General features: G+C 43.5%; 1 protein-coding gene across 1 annotated transcript in view; it reads right to left on the bottom strand.

Moving 5' to 3' along the window:
* Window positions 1-2,271, bottom strand: part of MAP1B (microtubule associated protein 1B) — a 64,881-nt gene extending 62,610 nt beyond the window's left edge. Inside the window, exon 1 of the mRNA XM_015848840.3 lies at window positions 2,007-2,271. Within this exon, the coding sequence (XP_015704326.2) occupies window positions 2,007-2,184 (178 nt within the window). The 5' untranslated portion in view covers window positions 2,185-2,271. The remainder of the gene's footprint in view (window positions 1-2,006) is intronic.
* Window positions 2,272-20,580: the final 18,309 nt, after the last annotated feature.

Below are 20,580 nucleotides of genomic sequence, written 5' to 3'. Positions count from 1 at the left end.
AAGAAATGACTCTGCATTCCACCAGGTTACGTAGCATCACGCCACTGATGTCCTATCAGGAGATGTTTTTTGCTGGCATATTGCTCTGCAGTTCAGTGCGTGAATCCACACTTTTCTCTGGTGGTACTTAGGAGATGCACCAGAGAAGACCTTGAGGCAGAGTTATCAAGAACCCTAAAACCACTTAAGGCTCTACTGAGGACAAAGGCTGAAAGAAGCCAGTTTTTCCCTACTGCACTTTCCAAAGGGAAAGATTAGTCAAGCCCTCAAATAGACAGAGCTACAGACTCAGAGTGTACTGATCCAGAACAATGCACCCCAAAATCTGATTTTTTTCCTAGCAGGCAAGATCCCTGTCAAATCACCTGACATCAGGAAGAATGAGGTGACTTTTCAACCAAAATGATGAATAAAAACACTAAGGTATTTCCCTTGAATATCTAAAACTGTAAGCAGGTGTTAAGCTTATTGGCTGGAGGTAGCAGCAACAGAGCTATGCAGCAGCAGCTTCACAATAGAAGCTTCAAGAAGCGACTGAAGAACATTTCTTCTGAGGAAGGATGACATCAGATGCCTTTACAGAAGTTTTTTTCCATTTGCTCTATAAATTGCATCAATTTAATTGAAATTCAGCCAATTCACTTCAACACAATCAACAATTAGTTAAAACGAGAGAGGGAGAGAGGCGCAATGCTGAAGAGGCTCTGAATGACAAAGCATCTGCATCAGTAGTCCTCCCTAGGAGACAATGGTTGAGATAAAGATCAACGGGTCACGGTGAAGCTGGTAAGCTGGAATGAGGCAGATCTTTGCTGTGAACAGCCAAGAAAAAGAACCATGAGAAATCGCCAACTGCAGCAGAAAGGGTTGAGAACACAACAATAGAGACAAGCGAAGTCCTAGCTGGAGTGCTGAACCACACCTACATTCAAGGCTGGTATCAAATCCCTTGCAGGCTCCCTCTCTCCTTTCACACAATAGAGTATTTCTGATTTTTGCACTTTCATCAGCCCAGAACAAGGTATACACTAAAAAAAAACCAAAAATCACATCTTAGGCTAGTTTAGCAAACTATGAGGTCCACCAATAATTTCCTTTGTGCTTCATACCACACTTACAGCAACAGGGCTTTTCACCTCTCTGTGCACACCGCAATCTCCTTTATTAGAAACCGCATCAAGAACTTACAGAACTCGGACATTTCACATGTGGTACCTTCACCCAAAGCCACCTTAAGGAAAGGGCAAACGAGCAGCGAGCCGCCGCAGCCCGGGATGGACAATAACTGGGCTGGGCACTCAGGCTGCAGCCTCGTTACCAGCATCTTTTTTATTTCTTTCAACACAGGGGTGGGTGTGTGCCATGCTTGGGTCCCGAAGGATTCTGCATCGCGCTGCCGAAACTTGGGCACAATGCGCAGGGATGCAGCCGCAGCCCTGCGGTCGCTGGGAAAACGCCCCACTGCCGCCGGGGTCTGCGGCGCTGCGACGGAGACGGCGATGGGGGGACAGGGATGGGGATGGTGACGGGGATGGGGATGGGCTGCAGCCCCCACCCAGCCCCTTTCCCGGCGGCGCTGGAGCAGGCGCCCTTTGTCCGCTCCGGGCTGCCATAGGGACCGCAGTGCGGTCTGCGCCACGCCCACCCGCCGGTGTCTCCGGGCAGACGGGCTGGGCGTCCGCCGCAGCCCCGACAATGGCGCGGGGCGGGAGCGCGGGGCAGGGGCTGCGGGCGCGGGGACCACGCGGGGGGCCCCGGGGTGCGGGCGGGGCCGGGCGGGACCCGCAGTTAAAGAAAGAGAAGCGCTGGGGCTCGGAGCTGGGCTCGGCGCTCCCCCGCCCCGCAGGGGGTGCAGCGGGCGCGGCCGCAGCAGCACGGAGCCCCCCGTCGGGGCGCCTTGGGCAGCGGGCGGGGAGCGGCCGCCGAGCGGCTGCCGGGGCCCTGCGGGTCGCAGGGGGAGCCGCGCACCGTGCGCTCCGCGCGATCCGCCGCCGCCACCATCTCACCTCGTTCAATGTTGGTGATGGCGCGGCGCAGGTGCTCCTCTGTCACCAGCTCGCCGATGACCACCAGCAGGTAGAACTTGCTGTCCAGGAAGCGATGCGACAGGCTGGGCGAGGGAGCGGCAGGGTTCGGGAGGCTGCAGGAGGGCTCCGAGTCCGCTTCCACTACCACGGTGGCCATCGCACCCCCCGCTCCGCCCCGCGGCTCCGGGGCGCTGAGGGGAGAAAGAAGGGCCGCTCGGCGGCGGCTCCGCAGGCGGCAGGGAGTGAGGGCGGGCGGGGAGGCGGCCGCGCTTTTATACGGAGACGGGGCAGGGCAGGGACCTGCCGAGGAGGAGGAGGAGGAGGAGGAAGGGGGGGAGCCGGCGCATCCCCGCCGCCGCTTTTCCAGCATCCACGGCTGATGTCATCTGCAGCAAATCCTCCCCGCGGCGGCCCCCGGAAGCAGGAAGGACGCGGGGTGCGAACAACGCCCGAGGGTCGCCGGCGGACCCCAACGCCCCGCGGTCTCGCATCCCGCAGCCCTCGGTGGCCGAGGCCACTGCGGAGCTCCGGCTGCGCCCGGCCGGGCGGGATGCGGCTCCGGGACCCGGCCTTCTGCATCGCCCTGCGGTGCTGCAGCGCAGCTCGATAACCCTTACGGCTAGCAATCGCAGTGGTATTCTTACAGTTTGCTTAAGAAGATGCTGCAAACGTAGGGCTCCTGCATGCCTTCAGTGTGCATGGATTTGTGACTCACCCCAAGGGTTCTGGATAGGGTGCTTCCAGCAGTGGACAAGCATTGAGAAACCGTAGTGCTAAGGCCTTGGAATTTCAAAGGGCTTCAGGTGGCTCCTTTTTACCAGCAGCTCCAGTGGAGCTGGAAAACACCTTCCATCACAAAAGCAAAGGGCGGGTTCCTGAGTAAAACCATGCCAGAGCCAGATGTCTGCTCTCCCATGTTCACCAAAACCCCCTTAAAATGTAAATTCAGTTACCACCTAGCAGTGTTTTATCCTCCCCTAAAACTGGATGGAGTACTCTGGGATAAACCAGCCTCCTGGAGATGTTCTTCTCACTTCACAGAAGCCAGGCAGTAGTTTACACTAAGCATCATTTGTGTGGCTGAAGTGATGCAGGACCTGGGAGAAGATATAAATGTTGATAGCCTGGTTTACAAGACAAGTTCTGATTGCTGGCTGAGGAGATGTCAACATGCAGGTCCTTGCAGCACTCATTGCTCTAGTGGCCTGGTGTGCCCTGGTTACACAGTCCTTGCCTGGAGGAAGTGATACCCCAGGTCTGCTTTCTTAGAGTAAGCATTTTGGTTTGGGGCACACTGCAGTCATTCTAATTGACATGCACTTGTCATTTAATTGACAATCCCAGAACGTCTCTGCCCACATCTTGGACTGAAACTCTGTTGCTCCAGGTGCTGGTCCATAGCATCATCTCTACCCACTGCACCTAGAAGCTTTAGAATGAGTAATTCTTCTGCTTGCACTGAGCTCCTTGGTTAGTACAGCATTATGTGGTTGGAGGTTGCATCCCAGAGAGGCTTTTGTTGCACTGCCATACATTGAGGGCTGCAGGCACTTTTACAGCCCCATCAGGTGGCTGAGATGACATGGTAGCAAGAGCAGCACTCTTCCAGTGCTTGAAAGGAGCATTTAGACAGGAGTGGGGTTGCCTTTTTACAAGGATGGGTAGTGATAGGGCAAGGGGGAATGGTTTTAAACTAAGACAGGGGAGGTTTAGGTTAGAGATTGGGAGGAAGTTTTTCACACAGAGGGTGGTGATGCACTGGAACAGGTTGCCCAGGGAAGTTGTGGGTTCCCCATCCCTAGAGGCATTCAAGGCCAGGCTGGATGAGGCTCTGGGCAGCCTGGTCTGGCAGTTGGTGGCCCTGCATATGGTGGGGGGGGGAGGTTGAAACTAGATGATCATTATGGTCCTTTTCAACCCAGGGCATTCCATGATTCTGTGTGTGAAAAATACATGTAGAAACACATAGTAAAAAGGCTCAATTGTATTGAATCAAAGAAGAAAATGCTGACAAATGGGTAGGTGATACAGTTATACCTGAAATAGCCTGTTGAGATAGTCCTCTGTTCTATGGGAATATTATGCTGTAAAGAACGTGCAGTAAGCACGTTGTGTGACAACAGGTGAAGAGTTGCAGCCAGCCCCTCTGGTGATGGGGATGTTTCACATACTAAACTCTGAACACCAGGGGCTGCCTTTGGGAGAAAATGGCCTTGTGCTACCAGGAATATAAACCTCTGTCCTCATGTTTTTACCAGCTCACACCTCTTCATCTGAGATGGAAGAGGACATGCTATAACCCTATGAGTATACCTCTGAGAAGGCTGCAGGCTCCCGGCTCCATGGCCAGTGGGCACACTGTGACTTGCCCTGCTGGCCACTCCCATGTCTGTTTGTCTTTATATATCTGGAAACCCATTTGTATTTTGCAGTATGGAGCACATCAACAGATCTGCTGCTGGGTGAAATGTGGAGATGTGCTGTGTAAAGCTGACTCAGTGTCATGTGACCTTCCTTGTTTGAAGTGATGTCAGCTTTCTGGCTGCAGCTAAATCACGTAAGTATACCATTTCAGAGGTAGAAGAACTATGGAGAATGTCTTTCTGTTTTAAAGGGACAATGATTGATATCCAGTGTTCCCTGTCTTCTTGTTTGCTTTGGTTTGGTTTTGTTTCTCCAGGACATTTAATACCAGATTGGTATCCCACAACTGAATATAGTCAAACATTGCACATAACACTGTATTTTTCTTGTGGATATTGTGTTTTCTAAAGTAAACAGATAGTTTTAAATAAAGCACTTTAAAACTAGCAGACTCTTCTTGGTGGTGCTCATCATTTTGTACCCACTAACATTCATGTTTTCTTCAAGCTTCATCTTTGGGCTTTAAATGAGAAGTCAGTGATGTCCGACCCCTCAGGCTGTCCCTTTGACCAAGGCCAGATGTCACCACCAGCAGAAAATAAATACATATCCATGTAATATCCATATATATCCATGCTGCTTCAGATCAAGTTAAGGACTTAACAGAGAAGTTGAGAAGGCTCTTTACATATTAAGAGGAGACACTGACTTCTTAGTATGGTCATCCTTGTGCTTGACAACATTGTAAATAAAAACTACTTGGCTGACATTCACTTCAAGTAGTTAAAATTATATTCTTCCATCTTAATTAGTATTTCCTACACAGCAGAAGCAAGAAGTTTTCATATGCTTGTGGTGAAATACCCATTTCAGATGGTATTTCTGCTGTTTCCCCTTCCTCCCACTTTCTCTGAAGAAAAAAAGTAAAGGAAAAAGAAAAAAAAAAAAACATTGCAGAAGAAGAAAAAAAGTGAGGAAAGCAACACTGCTGCTTTTAAAAATAACATTTTCTCTCACTTTCGACTCTCTCTCTTGAAGTGAGAGAAAAATAACACCAAGTAACATTTTGCTGTAGATTCCAATTGCAATATATATATATATGTATGTATGTACATATGTATGTTCAGAGTAATTTTCCCCTTTTTGTTCTGTGAAAAAGGATAAAAGTAAGGAAAGGAGTGAAATGGAAATCTATTTCACTTTAATGAGAAAAGGAATTTCTTCTTGAATGTTAAAAAGAACAAACCAGAAAATAATTATTTTGAATAAAATTATCCTCATACATTATAAAAAACTCATAGGTTTGTATGGAATAAAACATTTCTTCTGCAGTGAGGGGAAATAAGACAATCTTAAGTAATTAGACCCTGTTTACTAGTAGGGATGACACTTAAAATTCAGTAATAGTTGATAATAAGAACATTAAAAGGGATGATATCCATTGTACTACAAAGCTGAATATATAATTAAAATATCACCAACAAAACTAAAGGCAAGAGAATGTAGATCTGCATCATACAGTAGATTTTTAATTCTATTTAAGCAGCTCTAAGCCCTTAAGAACAAGAGAGAGAAAAATGATCTCTTGGTACAGGATGTGGCTTGGATTTACAGGAGTGAGTTCTGCTGTTTTTTTTTTAATACTTGTTGAAGGACATCCTTTGCCTTCTAAGGGCAAAGTGCTATTTCTCCTAATGATACCAACCTGAGGAGCACTACAGCCTAGAGACCCAACATGCTTCCTTCCAAGCCTGTTTCAGAGCTCTCTCTTGATTAGGGAGGGAAGAGAAAACCAAGGCTCAGGTTTTGAATGACAACATTTGCACTGTCATCTGCTCAACTTTGGGACCAGCTGGAAGCTGAGGGCTCCCATGAGATGCTGCTGGGCACCGTGCTGCCTGCATGCATGCAATACTGTAACTCCCTGCCTATGCTGCAACCCTTTGGGGGCCTTTTGGTGGGTTGTGAGTGTTCTTCAGAGTCAGACTTGTTAGGCACTGCAGGCAAGGGCAGAAAGGTAACAATCTGCATGTTCTTTTGAGCATGCCAAAGTAGAAATGCCATGTTACTACTGTATAAAAAGGTACAGAAAACAAGAATTCTAGGTGAGTATTACTTCATCAGCACGCTGCATAGGCCCAGCAGATCACAGTCCTGCACTGCCAGCACTTCAAAGCCACAGCAATTTCATGTAATTTGCAGCTGTAACCAGGGTACTGCACTATTCTGCATGCTGGTGCAGGACTTAAAGTGCATGCAGACCACATTCCTAAAAGGGTTCTGTTGTGGCTGTTCATTCTGGATTTTACCTAAAGCTATGTAGTAAGTTGCAATGAAATGCAGCTTATTCCTATGAGAATAATTTGTGGCTCTGCCTAAGTAGGCTTTAGTCTTTCTACACAGGTTAACTTCTATTGCCACATCACCAACATTCACCTCTGTTGTCGTGGGCCAACATAATAAAACATGAAGCATTACTTTCAGAGCAGCCCTAGTATTAAAGTTTCCCGTAGTTGTATTCTCCTAATAGTCTTAAACTATTGCACTTACATCAAAACGTGTTCATTTTCAATAGAAAATCGACATGGCTACAGGACAATCAAAATGAATAGTTTGCTTCATGCAAAACATGCATGTTTTGCTTTCATACCTGAAAGCAAAACACCAGAGTTGTTTATTCATACCACCTGCAAGACTGACCATCTGCTTCCTTTCTATCTTCTTGCCCTTTCTGTTTTGGCATAACTGCAAGACAGTTATCACTCAATTTTTCAGCATCTTTTGGTCTTGTTTTTGATGTCCCTTCATGTTTGTTCCACGCGCTACTGAGAGAGTAGTGATACGAAGTGAAGATGATATAGAAATGTATTTTCCTATGGTATTTCTTCTCTGCTTTATTTGCTCTTCACTTTGATAAGTTACTCGTGGCTATCTGTGTTTTGCAGGTGGCTGGAATTTGCTTCACAAGGATCATTCTGCAGAGTTTATTCTGGAGACCCTTCTCCAGAGAGTCAGTGGGGTGGCAATTCATAATTTGGGAAAAAACAAGGAAGAGGGTGTTGACTGTAGTGTTATTTTTTTCTGCCTCAGCCTTGCAAAGCCCAAGGAGTTGCACAGAGATATGCCAAGGCGAGCATAGGCCAAAGCAGTCACCTCGCCCCCTCAGGATGGAAGAACAACAACTCACAGGTGTGGCCCTCTGCCTTTCCCATGGAGCCACAGCAGCAGCACCCTGAGATCTGCTGTCAGGATCCTTGTGACACCTGTTTTTCCATCTCTATGATTTTAATCCAGTTCCAGCCTTTATCATGTGTGCATACTTAGAGATGCTGCTTACTGCAGAGAATTTAGATCTTTGACAACAGACTGAATTTCCTGATTTGCCTTCCACAACTCCTGAGAAGGCACCTGCAGATCCCAGGCACCTCCAGTCCACAGTAGCAAACCCTTCTGCCTTTAACATGGCTGTTTGTCCAAAGAAGGAGCACAGCATCATGCTGTGGGGTTGCTATACAGCATGCTGCTTGTCAGCTGCTTTTCAAGCAGTGCCAATGTGCTCTGGCTCCAGGTCCGAATGCTAATGGAATGCTCTTGTGAGTAAGCATTTCCCAGACTGAGTGTGTTGTGATCTCTTTGAACTGCTCTTTTTTGGGGGAAACATTTCCCAAGGCTGCTTGCCTGACTCCCTTACCTCTCCACTGTGCCACTGATGGCTGTTTACAAACTACATATGGCACCAGCAACAAGTACAGGAGAACTAATCTGAGGCATCCAGTGTGTCTCCAGCCTGGCACTGCCTTGCTGTCTGATTTGGAGTAGCCACTAAAGCTTTCCTAAGCTTTGTTTTCCAGTTATTTCCAAGACAGATTTCCATTTAAAATATTTTTTTAGGGCTTGGTTGCATTTGTATTGTTTTTTTGTTTGAGTTCTTCCCTGTGCCTGAGAAGGAACACACACTCTAGAATCTAATAAACACTGAAAGTCAAGCTGAGTTATTTTGGGTTGATGCAACTACAGTGATATTTTGCACTGAGGATTTAATTAACATTTCTTCTGATGGTAAATAAACCAAATAAAATCCAGCTCATCTTCCAAGAGCTGAATTTGTTCTCCACTGCTAATAGCAGTAAAAATTATTAAAATCTTATTTTAGTAAGGAAAGTAAGCTTAGGTAGTTATGAATGAATGAATGTGAGGAGCCACTCTGCCAAGTGAAACAATGTATTTTATATTTGTCACATAATGCATTTATTGTAAATTACATCTTTGACCTTCGTTAGTCTCCTGTTCTCTCATTTATAAGCTGCAGATAGAAATACTTGCTCAGCTTTGGAAAGCTGCTTGAAATACATAGGAATAAAGGTAGATGTAGCAGAGATCAATCATTTTTCAAACTTCAGGCCACATTTAGTCACATTCTGCCAGAAGATACTCAATTCTGGGAGAACAGCAAAACCAAAGGCATTTCTTCCCTATTTTTGTGTTTACGTTTGGTATCTTATGATCAATTTCCTCCCTGCATATTTCACTTCCAAGGGTGTTTTTTCCTCTAATTTTTTCTCTATTATTTTCTTTACCAAGTGTCTCTCTCTTCTTTATGGCCTTTCAGTACTTGAGGGGATCTTACAAACAGGAGGGAGACCTTCAGACACAGTCTGATACTGATGGGACAAAGGGGGGTGGCTTTAAAATAAAGGATGGGAGATTTCAGTTAGATGTTAGAAATAGATTTTCCACTCAGAGGGTGATGAGGCCCTGGAATGAGCTACCCAGAGAGGTTGTGGATGCCCCAACCCTGGAGGCTTTCAAGGCCAGGTTGGATGGGGCCTTGGGCAGCCTGAGCTAGTGGGTGGCAGCCCTGCCCATTATAGAGGGTTGTAACTGGATGATTTTTAATGCCACCTCCAACCCAAACCATTCTACGATTCTGTGATGCTGCAACACCTATTTTAAAAGGGGAGATATTGTCACTTTGCAAAAGAGTGAAGTTGAGATTTCATAGCATGAGGGAATGATTGTTCTCTTTTTGCTTTCTCTTTTGCTGTCTCAGCCTGAGGAGTTTGCTCATCTTCTCTCCAGATGCGCTTTTGCTTTTTGTGGTAGTATTAACAAAGGGAGTTCATTATATCTCAGAGAATTTAAAATCCAGGCACACTGGGAAAAAAAAAGCACACTATAAACACACTTTAGTTCTAATCAAAATAGAAGAGATTGAAAAGTTTACTATGTTGGGTAATAGTATATTCAGTACAATACAGCACTACAATTCTCTTTGTACCTATGACACAATGCCTCTGGCTTATCCTCATTGTGTAGTGCATTTAGTTTTCTGAAATTCTGGAAGCTGATAGCAGTAATTAAGCAATAAGGCACGGCAAGTAGTATTTCATTATGCAATCCCAGAATGCTTAGGTGAGTTGTTAGGCACACAGCCAATTACTTTAAACCACCTGGAAGAATTATTTTTATACATAACATGGATAGTGGTTGGGAATTATCTGATTTGCTCACAGCTATGCAGTTTTCACATCCTAACCATCTCAGCAAAAGCTCATCTGCTTTGTAACTAGACTGATATTGAACTAAGTACTAATGATCAGGGGTGAGCACTGCTTCTGGTTTAATGACTGACAGGTATAAACACATGGCCCAAGGCATAGCAATTAGTCCCCAAGCGAAGCCCTGAAATGCAGCTGTGGGTGCCGAGACTGACAGAAAGTACTTCAAGTTTGGATGATGGGCATGAGCATCCATGGGTAAGCATTGGCTGTGACAATGGAAAAAGGTACGCATGAGCCTCATGATTTAAATGCATATTCTGTGTTTCATAGGAGTTGTAGTAATATGTAAGTGGTCCTTTTAGTCTTCCTTCTTGAAATACTTCACATATTTTCATGCAATTGGCTTACCCTGTCCTGGAGGGTTAGATTTGCAGAAACTGGAATATCCTTAACATGGACAATTGGTCCTTTTCCTGTTACGTCCAGTTTAATCAATTACGGCCTTGCTTTTCAGATTTGCTTGTGCATCTCTTCTGGCCTTATCTCACACTGTGTCAAATCTGGGGCATAATGAACTCACTGCAAAAATCTCTCACATTTTAATGGGAAGAGAATTGAAGCCTGGTTGTTTTGCAACTTCATCACTTCTGTAGTTGAGACCACTATAACTGCATCTCTTGTCTTTATAGCAGCCATAATGATGTAATAGTCTCTCTTTCTGCATTACCACTTATGCTACATATTACATACACTGGGTAACGATTATGTTAGCATTTCCCAATAACAGCAATCTCAAGTTATGTTTGGAAAATGCTCCATGAGTATTGGGAACTCCCAGTTCTCTAAGAAAGATGACAAACGTGGGTGTCCCAGGTTGTGAAGGAAATGTTCCATGTGTCATCAAGGCAGTATGAGAGGGTGTTCAGAACTGTGAGTAGCATCCAGTGGCAGTGCTTCTTTTCCTCCATGCATTCAAAATGGAAAACAAACCTTTCACTTTGGACCACAAATCTAAATGCCTAAAAAAAATCCCTGTGGTAACTAGAGCTTAAAACTGTGATGCTTTGTATTGTGTATGGAAAGTAACAGAGTTTTGAATGAAGACTAAAGTAGCTCTGGATGCTCAGCTGATGGCAACTCACAATGACAAATTGGTTCTTAGGAGATACCAGGTCCTCTGTTGTTGGCATGTACAGGTGTAATATGAAATTCTACTGATGTGAATGAACATATTGTTGCATGTTCAGTAGACTCATTGCTGCACTTCATCTAATCTTGAATGTCCAAATAAAATGATAGCTAAGATACAATTGGAGATAAACTGCCTGATTTTGCTTCTTGAAACATTCATTGACTACCAGGATCCCCAGAGGCAAAAAACAAGCAAACATTGATGTATACTTTAGATGAAAGAGAGCTCATTCACTTTGCCTTTTTTTTCCCTTTGCCTCCATGTCATATTGGTAGATGTTGACCCATAGCCTCATCTTATAATATTGATTTGCATTTGTTTTCAGTGTGTACCACCTGCTTCTCTAGCAACACACACGAGTCACAACCATTTTGCAATGCAGATTATTTTACAAAAGGTTTGTTTTCTATCAAATAAATTTCACTGCTCTCAAAACCTGAATGTAATGAAATAATGGAAGGTACCCCAAATGTACAAGCAATGTTTGAATTGATGCAAGCATTTCCCTACCTTCCACTGTGATGACAGTAATGGAAGATGAAAAAAAGACTTCCAGCTGAGGTGACAGGTGAAAATGCCTGTAGATACATATTAAGCAGTATGCATTTGTGCTGGATTTCTAAAATCCTAGTCTTGGCTCCTTGATTGTGCCACATGTTCTAACTTTCTCAAAAAGAAAAGATTGGTGGGACTTTACTGAGAATTCAGCTCTCTCTGGATCTGCACAATAAACCAGTGAGTCACTGTACAAAATCATTAATACATGCCATTATTCAGATGCTTACAAGTACTGTCCAATATGGTGTTTGAGGGGAAAATTGATTTTCTTGTTCTTAAATATGTCAAGGGCCTACAAGCAGTTTTGCCTTGAGTGCTGCCTCTAAAGCATCATTTTGTACTGCTTTTTCAGAATGCAAGTAGAATAAATGCACTAACCCAAAATTCTACAGGCCAGCTACAAATTACTATCAATTACAGTTGATGTTTATTTTCTTTAAAAATATTCCAACTAAAATTGAAGAGGAGATACTTTATAAATTAACAGTGCTTGAGGTGAGGCAAATAGCTGTGGCTCAGCTTCTTTTCCTGTCTACAATTTTATCCCTTCAGAAAACCCATCAAGCTGTTTTCCCATTTTTATTCTAAGTGCTAATCGAGAGCACTGATCATTCTTACCCAAGAGGCCTGACTGGGTACAGTATTGACGTTAGTCCCTTTGTGAGTCTGTGGCGGATGGTGAATATGGTCAGTTCTTTAAAACAATGTATTGATCAACCTGGTGATAGGAACGGAGCAGGACGTAAGAGAAGGGCAGCTCCTCCAGACAAGCTGTCTAATTCCTAAAACAGCTTGCAAATTTGTCACTTTCTATCCAGAAAGGCTTTGCCTTGGCTCCTTACCATGCTTTTCACCACCTATTTGCTGTGCTTCATGGGAGGTCAGCCCAAACCCTTTGGATCAGCTGTTCAAGAAATCAGCTTTGAACAAATTACCAAGAATAGGCAGGAAGGTCTTTCACCTCCATGGCATCATTTTGCTTCGTTCTTTCTTTCTTGAGAGTCCTGCTATGTTCTGAGACACAAAGACCCTGTTTCACATGCTCATTGTAAAGTTTGGAGACCCCAGTGCCAAATGGGGCTGATCTGCCTGGTCAAGAGGCTTTACTGCATTTTCATATCAGTGTAAAATGGACAATGTTTTCTGAAAGCGCTGTCACTAACTGATGCAGATCATTTTGTCATCTGACTCTGCAGGCATGAGAACATAAATTTCAAAAGGCTCCTGAAACTAGAAACCTTTATCTGTACTTAAAGCAAAATCTAATTTTGACATGGAATTCCCATACCAGCTTTCTATAGACAAGGAATTTTATTCTAGACACCTGCAAAGGAAAGCAATATATAGAGCGTGTCTCAGTGCCAACACATGTCTCCCTGCATTCTGTTCTCCAATCTTTTGTGTCCCTGGAGTCTTGTAAATTTGTTATTCAGGTTTAAATTAACATAGTTCTAACTAATTGATTGATAAGAGGTATGCCATCCTCACAGAAATGTATAATAAATCAAGATAATTCCCAAATAAAACGAAATACAAATCCCCACTTATTATACACTACAACGCAATTGGAATGCAGAATAACTTTTCATCCATTTGAAGTCCCAGCACCTTCTTGTTCAGATGTGCAACCCAGGAACCAGAGCAATTGTCGTCAGTTTGGTGTACACCCTGCCTGATGTTAAACTCATGATCTAATAACATACCAAACTGTACAGTTCCCTACCAAAGCCCTAGTTCTCTCATGAATTCTCTGTTTGCTTAACTCTGCATGGGAAGTGAGGCTCAAGGGGAAAAGCCCTACACACATTATGGACAGACACTGCCAAACCTCTGTGGTACTATAGTTGAGAAGGAAGCATCAGTGAGCAGTGAAGAAGCAGGTTTGTGTCCATATGTTTTGTACACCTTCTGTGAATCTGACTCAGCTGCCTTTGAGATATTAATAAGAACTTCACAGTTCAACTGCACTGTTGGCAGAGATAACGAGTAGCTTGCTTGGTTTCTGCTGTCAGCAGTGTTCTCCTTACCATTTTATTGCATAGCTTGTTGTGGTTGTCTGAACCAGAATTGCATTATTATAATTTTTTTTTTTTTTGTGAAAAAAAAAAACAAAAAACCACAACTAGCAAAATCTGCAGGAAATATCACAGAAAGAATTTGAATATTTTAAATACCAATGTTAAAAGAAAACTTTTTTTTTTTTAATTGTTTCTCCATATGTTTTTTGTTGCTTTTTTTTCACTGGTGTTTTTAGTTCTAAGCTTAGCTACAAACTATATTAAAGACATCCCCTTTTCAACACATTATGAAACCTGGAAAGACTTACAAATTTGTAAATTAAAAACAGCCTAGATACAAGAAAAATATTGATCTCAATCGTGAAGCTAAAAGAAGCTTAAATACAGGAGAATGTTTTTTCTAACCTTAGAACTCAACTTGTTTTTCACATAGTTAATTACTACATCTATATAACCATAAACATTATACCAATATTTTAGGTAAAATGTTTATTGAATTGATTTCCCACCAACTCATTAGACTGACTTTCGCTGTGGCACTGTAAACAAGCTCACTCTTACTTTAGATTTTCATTTCCAGAGAATCTATCTCTGGGGTATCAATTATTCTATTTGTGACAGTATTCATCTCAAGGAAGTAACAGGGCAAACAGTCTGACTGCAGATACATTACTGTACTGCAGAATGTTTCATAAAGGATCTTTCTTATGGAGTTAAAACAAGTGTATTTATGGCATCAAGAATAGGTTCTCTCCTCTCACCTCAGTTTATGTGTTTTTTATGTTTAAATATGAGGTTTTTTTAAAAGTGTTTTGAAGGTCTTATTGTTTAAAATTTGCCTTTTGAAACCCATAAATCTTATTTCTTAGCTTTCCTCAAAACACTGCAAGCTAGAAACTGTTGTTAAATGAAAGCAGAATCTTATATTAATGGGATTCCAAGAAGAGGCACTTTCCTTTACAAAATGCTAAATATTCCAAGAAGGGTGATTTCAGCCCCTTTTGGTATTCTTTGACTCCTTTGTTTAGATTCTGCTACAAGAAGCCCAGCTTTCCTCGCTTTGTTTTCTGTGGTACCACCACCTGCGTGTGCATACAGCCTATTGAAGCACCCCACACACAGCTGAGCAGGACACCGCTGCTTCTAGCCAGGGATTACTGCCAAACAGCATGTGGTAACCACATTCTTACTGCATTTTCTGAAAGAGGGGTGCCAACTGCCTCCCCCTGCCTGCCACTAGTGCTAATAATACACACAAGAACCTAACTGCATTTCAGATGTTGTTCACTTTTTCAAACTTGACTGAAACCTCTCCCTAAATCCAGAAGTCACAGGCAGTGGGAAGAAGGGAAGCCAACAGATGGTGTGATCATGCCAGTCCCGCACCCTTTGAAATCTAGCTGGAAATACAGATTAGATTAAATTCCACAAGTCTCTGCAATCCTCCATGAAAGAGAAAGGAATTCATAATGTGCACTGGTAATTTTGATTGCCCATTTCAGCATCAGAACATTTCAAGTGGCCATCTAATGACAGCTTGTTCTTATACATAGATTGGTCAGAGGGAATGGATGGAGACAGAAGAAGCCACTGGACCTAGACAGACTCAGGAGATCCTCCTGAGGTTCACCAAACCTGAGTGCAAGGTCTTGCACGTGGGCCACAGCAACCCCAACACCATAGAATCTAGTGAGTGCAAGGATAATGCACAACCCTTCTGAAAGGGGCTTGAAGGTACTGGTGGATGGGAGGCTGGACATGAGTTGCCCTCACAGTCCAGAAAGCCAGCCTTATCCTGGGCTGCATCAAAAGAAGCATGGCTAGCAGGGTGAGGGAGGTGATCCTGCACCTTTGCTCTGTGCTGGTGAAGCCCTACTTGGAGTGCTGTGTCCAGATGTGGAGTCCTCAGTGCTGGAGAGACATGGAATTGTTGGAGTACATCCAGAGAAGTGTGACAAAAATGATCCTCTCCTATGAGGACAGGCTGAGAGAGCTGGGGCTGTTCGGACTGGTGAAGAGAACATTCCAAGGTGACCTGGTAGCTGCTTTCCATTATCTAAAGAGTTGTGATAGAACAAGAGGAAAGGGTTTCAGACAAAAGGAGTGGAGTTTTAGATTACATATAAGGAAGAAGTTTTTTATGCTAAGAGAGATGAGGCAGTGGAATATGTTGCCCAGAGAGGTGGTGGATGCCCCATACCTGGAGCCACTCAAGGTCAGGGTGGACAGGGCTCTGAGCAACATGGTCTAGCTGTGGGTGTCCCTGTTCACTGCAGGGGAGTTGGATTAGATTTTAAGGGTCCCTTCCAACTCAAACAATTGCCTGATTCTGTGATTTTATTTCTCACCTGTCACCAGCTGGTCTGTTAGTATGCTTGTACTTGATGTAGCATTTACTAAAACAATTGCATATGTAAGTAAAAAAGTATAGATATCAGCATAAGAGTGACTAATAATTGGGCTATAGAAAGGGGCTAAAAGAGACAACTGCTGCAGGCAGAGGTTGTGAACTCATACATAGGTTGGGGGAGCACAGTGTTAACCTGTTGTTTAAATCAGTCTCATCAATGCAAAAAATCAAGCGAAACTGACATTCAGCTTTGAGAAAATCAAGATTTCAAGTAGATTAACAAATATAGTGTCTGACTGCAGATTTGCACACTGTGCAAGACTTCTATCTTGGCGAAAACACTCAGCAGAAGTCTTCTGGCAGAGTTTATCCATGCAAGGTGCTGACTGCAGTAAAAGGACAAGTGTCACTGGGCACTGTCTCTATAGTAACACAGTCATCAGAGGGTCTGCTCTGAGTTTCCAAGAGCTGAGCTGCATCAGATAAGTGAGATGCCACAGTGTTCACTGGCCATGCCTGGAGTGATCCCAGTGCCTCTTGTTTTCCTGGCAGCTGAGAAGACCTAGCTTAGCCCAGTATCAAAACATTCTGCATGCCCTGTAACACTGGAGAGCACAAAACAGTAAACCCTGCTGTACAATTTAATTTGCTGTTGCAAGCCCAATGAGAAGTGACATCTATGGAGTTTTCCATACAGTACAAATGGTAAAAGGAGCGAAATAAAGGTATGCAAATGATAATTTTTCACACTGTGCCTCTCTTCTTGATGCTTCAAAACTGGTTAAGATCTGCAGGTGGCTACAGAAGACAAGTGTTTGTACCACTGAGATGAGGAAATTTTCCAGTTTGATTTCTCCAAAGCAAGCTGACCTGAAAGGTGCTACACCATCAGTAACTGCTGCCAAGTGTGCTCCTTCTCTGGAAGCTTCAGGCTTTTAGCTTTAGGATCCTGTCCAACTGGAGGTTCAGCGGTGATGATATAGCAAAGCCTACAATCATCTGAGCTACACAGAGAGCAATCTCTTAAATGTAGGCAAGGAAGGTTGCTTCTCTCAAACAATAACACTTAAGAATTCCTCTGTGTTTTTTTGCCTTTCTCACATTTTATCCAAACCAGCTAAATGGGGGCCCCCGAGGCTTCTCATGCATATCTTGCTATGAAAATAGGTTAGTATTTCACTCCAGCATCAGCTTCATACAAGGCAAGGGGCTCCGTGCTACAGTATTTTCATCCTTCACCTCCTAAATTATGACAGCATTTTCAGTTCTTTCTGCTGTGGTGCTTCCCATCTTCATTAGCCTCACTGCTACCCGAAGGCAAGGCTGCAGGATGGCTGAACTCCCTCACACCGCACAGGGAGCCATGCCAGAACAGATTGCAAGGAGAGTGAGACAGCACAACTCAGTTCTATCCTTCTCTCCTTAAGATAGAAAATGTGCTTTGGAAAAAGCAAACCCCCCCAGTAGGCATGCTCAGAGGAAACTCACTGTTGGCTAATTACTGTCAGCCTCCACTTATGGCCTGAAAGGTGAAACAAGAAGTCAGGCTTCAGCCTTTCTCTTAGGTACAACACAGTGAATCACTGTTTTTGTAGTTTTGAAAAGCATAAATAGTTGATAAACTGCAGACTGACATTGTCTGCTGCGTTTTTGTCCACACAGTATTCATCCTGCAGTAACTAACTCTTCCTTCATACAAAGATAATGCATCTGCCCCAGTAAAGGGAGCTAGGGTTAATGCATATGGGTGAATCCTGGTTGATAACCAAGTTTCTAATATTCTGTACTTTGAATGAAAACTTGTTTATTTTCTCATGCAAGTACCAGTTTCTTCAGCCCTTTCTCCCATCTCCTTTTTCAAGTGCCATCGTGTTCAGTGCAAGTGGTTTAATTCACTGTCATTAAGATCTCTGAGAAGTGTTACAACAGTGGTAAACTTCATCACCTCCACCAGAGCGTTATAGAGATCTGAAGGTAGACAAATAGCCCCAGGTTACTTCTGCACACAGCAGTGCCAAGCTAACAAAACAGTTAAGGGTAGCTGTAAGGGTAAGGTCACCAGTGTCCTAGTTTCAGCTGGGATAGTTTTCTTCCAGCAGCTGTTATAGTGCTGTGTTTAGGCTGTACGAGAAACAACAGCGCTTATCACACACCGATGTTTCAGTTATTGCAGAGCAGGGCTGCACAGAGCCAAGGATGTTTCAGCTTCTCACACTGCTGTGCCAGGAAGGGGCTGCACAAGAAGCTGAGAGAGGACAGGAGCAGGACAGCTGACCACAAGAACATCTGAACATCTTGTACCATAGGAAATCATGCTGAAGAATAATAAACTGAGGGGAGTCATCTGGGGGGCTGTTTATGCTCAGGGGCTGGCTGGACATCAGTTGGCTGGTGGCAAGCAATTCTGTTATGAATTGGTTGTTTTGTGTATTTTATTTTTTTTTTTCCCTCTTCCTTATTAAACTGTCTGTATCTCAGCCCACAGGTTCTCACACTTCTACCTTTTCTGATTCTTTCCCACATCCCACTTGGGGGGAGCGAGTTCACAGCTGTGTGGTGCTGAGCTGCCTGCTGGGTTAAACCACAACAACCAGTAAGTGTGAGAACAGAAATACCACATTTGGAGCAATGCAGAGATCTGAGGAGCCAATTAATTAGCTGAAATTCTGAGGAAAGACTAAAGATTCCTAGATCAGTTGGGGTTTTGTTTTGTTTTGTTTGTTTCCAATTTTTTAATTCACTTAGCTGTCTAAAGCAAAATTGGGCCAAAGGAGGTTTTTTAGAAGGCTTATTCATGAAGCTTGTAGCTCCCTCATAGGCACTAGCAGACAGGAATATTGTCCATTTATTTCAGCACAGGAGAAAAATGAAAGCAGTCCTGACATCAGAGCCTCTGTAAAAAGAGGCTTGTCTGGTAGTTCAATCTTTGCATTTTCTGACAAAGAGCATTCACAGATCCTGATAGGAAAGTTTGTTCCTCATTTGCTCTACAGCAAGAACAATTTTCATGGTTTATTGTACTCCTTCACTGAAAGCAGTTTACTTTCTAAATTTAAAAAGTCCACACATAGTTGCATTATAAATCCACATCCAACACTGTTATGTTATTCCATGAAACACAGTATTATGCATCTCATCAGCTCACGCATGCTTTTAGTCTGAATGGCTTTATTTAGAATACTGCAGCAAGCACTGAAAGAAAGAATCATTATTACATCTTCTTGACAAAGCACCCAGCATTTACAGCTCAGAGAGCAGTATCATGTCTCTTGAACTGTAAATGCAATGCAATACCCTAACGATGGGATGCAAAACTCCTTTCATACCTATGAAGGCAATAAACAGCTTTGAAATTCCACAACTTCACAGGCAATAAATAATATTCTAGTCAAACAGTTTGAAATCTACAGACCCTCAAAGTAAATAAATTCATAAATCCCAAATGCCATTGCTTAGGAATATCCTATCTGGACCAAATATGTGCCTTTGATAAAGCACTAACAGCATCCCCAATTTTCTGAATAAGGGATGGCCAAATGTTGCCAAACTGAACAGGGGAATTACAGCAGATCTAAATAAAGAGCATATAACCTCTTTTTTTCCTCGTCATAGGCAGTTTCATTCCCAATTTAGATTTAATATCCAATCCTTGATTATTTTACTACATGGGTCTTATTTTTTCCTATTCAAAGCACAGGAATTGTTCTGACGAAATGATGAACATTCGACTAAGAATCAGCTTCAGCCAAAGAACAGCCTTGAGTTCTGAAGCATGGTTCCTGCAGGTTTAGGTAACTGCAACTCCAGGTGAGGACCGGGCCTAACCCTGCAGTCCATTACAGAAAACAGGAGCAATGCCATGGTGGTTAATGAAATTATTCTGATTCAGATGACAGTGGCTTGGCAGGGACATTGCAAAGGGACATTAACTTAGATGTTAGATGTTTCATAGGAGATAAACAAGTACATAATCATAGAATTGTAGGGATTGGAAGGAACCTCTGGAAATCACCTGATCCATCTTATTGCTAAAGCAGATTTCCTACAGAAGGTTGTGCAAGAATGAATCCGGGTGTCCTGGTGTGTTTTGAATATCCCTAGAGAAGGAGACTCCGTGACTTCTATGGATAGCCTGTTCCAGTTCTCATTAATTCTCAAAGTAAATTAGCTTTTCCTGATGTTCATATGGAACCACCTGTGTTCCAGTTTGTGCTCATGCCCCTTGTCCTGTTACTGGGTGTCAGTGGAAAGAGCCTGGCTCTATCCACTTGACTTATGCACATTAGGTATTTATAAGCATCTATAAGATCCCTTCTCAGTCTTCCCTTCTCCAAGCTGAACACTCCCAAATCTCTCAGCCTTTCCTCATGTGAGAGATGCTCCAGGCCTCAAACATCTCTGTAGCCCTCGGCTGGACTCTCCAGTAGCTTCCTGTCTTTCTTGCACTGGGCAGCCCAGACCTGGGCACAGTAGTCCAGATATGGCCTCACTAGGGTAGAATAGATGGGGAGGATCACCTCCATTGACTTCTTGGTCACACCTTTTTTAGGTTACCATTGGCTTTCATGGC

The sequence above is a fragment of the Coturnix japonica genome, chromosome Z (genome assembly GCF_054131305.1).
Source record: "Coturnix japonica strain WE chromosome Z, WE-NBRP24, whole genome shotgun sequence".
NCBI classification, from domain to species: domain Eukaryota; kingdom Metazoa; phylum Chordata; class Aves; order Galliformes; family Phasianidae; genus Coturnix; species Coturnix japonica.
The sequence above is the reverse complement of the archived record's forward strand: the minus strand, read 5'-3'. Positions and strand labels throughout refer to the sequence as shown.